This window comes from Papaver somniferum, chromosome 2 (assembly GCF_003573695.1).
Source record: "Papaver somniferum cultivar HN1 chromosome 2, ASM357369v1, whole genome shotgun sequence".
In the NCBI taxonomy this organism is placed as follows: domain Eukaryota; kingdom Viridiplantae; phylum Streptophyta; class Magnoliopsida; order Ranunculales; family Papaveraceae; genus Papaver; species Papaver somniferum.
In genome coordinates, this window is record NC_039359.1 from 200,970,197 (window position 1) to 200,973,015 (window position 2,819).

The 2,819-nt window shown below is 37.9% G+C and overlaps 1 protein-coding gene across 1 annotated transcript; it reads right to left on the reverse strand.

Annotated features, from left to right (window-relative positions):
• Nucleotides 1-1,181: 1,181 nt before the first annotated feature.
• On the reverse strand, nucleotides 1,182-2,578 carry LOC113352581. Its single transcript, XM_026596390.1, has 2 exons — nucleotides 2,189-2,578; nucleotides 1,182-2,099 (listed from the first exon to the last, which is right to left on the reverse strand). The coding sequence occupies exons 1-2, from the start codon at nucleotides 2,576-2,578 to the stop codon at nucleotides 1,182-1,184; spliced, it is 1,308 nt and encodes a 435-aa protein (XP_026452175.1).
• Nucleotides 2,579-2,819: the final 241 nt, after the last annotated feature.

A 2,819-nucleotide genomic window follows, 5' to 3' on the forward strand; every position in this document is an offset into this window, starting at 1 on the left:
AAGTCTTCAACATGTATATAAAAATCTTCCCATTGTAAGTTGCTTTACTTGGATATGAAATTTGCTCTCCTTTGTACTGTTGCTTGTAAACCTCAAACGTCTTCAACTTTCCTTGTAAATTTTGATGTTGCTTCCTTGTTGATGATGGTGGTGTTTCTATGGACCTGTTGTTGGCGAGAGAGAGAGAGAGAGTGGTGCTACTGCAAATCAAACTACAAGAAGGTGGTTTTCATCTATAGACGTCACCTTGCATGATTGACAAAATCATCACTCAAGGGATCAAAGAGTAGTGCTTCTATTGGTGGGAGGTTGGGTAGCTCAACCTTCTAACCGGAATTAATGTACGGTGACACACACTCAAAAGAAATCTCTTTAGTCAGCTACTAAGAAAATTTGGTTTGGCGCCTCTGTTGATTTGAAAATAGGTAGTCTCCACTAATGATTGATCAGCAACTCTAATAATACATTTCTCCCTGCTCCACATTTGCATCACCGGCATGATTAAATCCATTATTTAACACTCTAACAAGCAATAAATCTGAACGTAGTTCCCTAACAAAAGTTTAACACTTCCAAGTTCAGTTATGTCGGTCAGAAATCTTTATGTAAACATACCTAGAAGGATGCTAGTGACTCTAAAATCTCTACAAGTTGGAGTTTTTTTTTATTATTTATTTTTTATATGCAAATATACAAAAGTTTAAAAAAATCTAAGCAAAAACCTAAAAACTCTATATGCAAAATACTCCCCCACACTTAAACTTCACATTGTCCTCAATGTGCAAAACTGAAAAATCTGAATTCTGACGTAGCAGCAGATAAAACACGAAAACTGTACAAATTGGTAAGGAATTTGGAAAAACACCATTTCACAAAAGTTGTTAGCCTAAGTCTTTTCTACAAAGTTTCAAAAGGGAAAAGTGTTTCGACAAACGGTCTGACAGTTATGGTCTCTGGACTGAACTACGTGCAGTCTGAATTTTTCTGACGAAAAAGGATTCGTCAAAATTTTCTTCAAAATAAATTCGGACTCTACGAAATTAAACATAGGGATGCAAATATGATATGAAAAATATTAAAAACTGAAAATAAAAAGAATTAAGATACAAAACCTATGAGTTGCCTCCCATTAGCGCTTGGTTTAACGTCGTCAGCCCGACTGTAGACTCTTTGACTACTCCTTAGCTTGCGTCTACGACATTAGCATGAACATCCGAATGAACATCGCTAGGATAACGCATTGCTCCAAAAATATTGAAGCGAATATTTTCATCATCAAATTTCATAGCGAGCGTTCCTTTGTCAACATCAATAACGGTTTTGGCCGTTTTCATGAAAAGCCTCCTTAATAGCAGCGGTATAGATGCATCAGACCCGCTATCCATTTCCAACACACAGAAATCAGCTAGAAATACTAGTTGATTCACCTGCACAAGCACATCTTCAATAATACCTCTAGGGTAAACATTAAAACGATCAGCTAGTTCAAGAACAATACGGGTTTCTTTCAAAGAACCCAAATTCAAAGATTCATAAATAGATGCAGGATTAACATTAACCGATGCTCCTAAATCAAGCATAGCTTTTTCAAACCTTTTATTACCAATCACAACAGGTATATTGAAACTACCAGGATCCTTGCATTTAGGTGGGAGTTCCTTTTCGAGGATAGCAGAAATGTTTTCCCCCACACTCATCACCTCATTTTCGGTTAATCGTTTCTTCCTGGTGCATAAGTCTTTCAAAACCCTTGCATATTTAGGAACTTTCCTAATTGCATCTATCAACGGAATATTAACATGAATCTTCTTGAGTACATCTAAAATCTCTTTGTCTTGTTCCACCTTTTTGTTAGCAAACCTGCCAGGAAACGGTAAAGGAGGAATATAAGTAGAAACAAGAGGTTTAGAGTTCGTCTTAGGTACCTCATCGGTTTGGGAAGAGTTAGTAATCTCTTTCTCCAAAACCGGGCCCTTAGGGTCTTTGCTTTTCTCAGCATCTTCCGGTTGCACAGTTCGTGTACTACTTCTCAATGTCACAACATTAACAGTTTCTCTAGGATTAATAGGTTGAGAATGGAGTTTCCCACTATTCTGCGTCTACAAAAGGTTCAATCTACTTGCATGGTGCTCATTTGTGTCTGCAACTCCTTGATTGCACCATCAGTCGTTTGCTGATTTTTTTGCACCATCATGGTTAGATTCTTCATCATAGCAAGCATCTCTGATGATTCTGAGTTCTGCGCTGGTTGTGGTTGTTGTTGGAAACCACTAAGGCGATTAAAAATCGTCCCTGGAGCTACTGCTTGCGTATTCGCATAGCTGAAATTGGGGTCATCTCTCCATGGATTATAAGTATTGGAATAAGGATCATACCGTTTTCGTTGCTGATCTGGGAAAATAGCATTCACTTGTTCAGCTTCTTCCTCATAAGAAGGAATGATTACTACGGCCATTTGTTGCATCATCTTTTCCATGTTACCAATCTTATGCTCTAAGTGCGGTGAAGAAGTAACCTCATTAACCTTTTGACTCATTGGCACGCCTCTTATGTTGAATTGTTGCGTGTTTTCCGCCATATTCTTGATCAATTCTGTCGCTTCGTCAATGGTTTTGTTTTTCAAAGCACCACCACTAGCTACATCAATAAGATTTCTCTCGGATTGGAGCAAACCATAGTAAAAATATTGCACTATGAGTTTCTCAGAGATTTGATGATGTGGGAAGCTCGCTAACAACTTCTTGTACCGTTCCCAGTAGTCGTAAAGAGTCTCACCAGTAATTTGTTCAATCTCACAATTGCTTTACGAATAGTTGCTG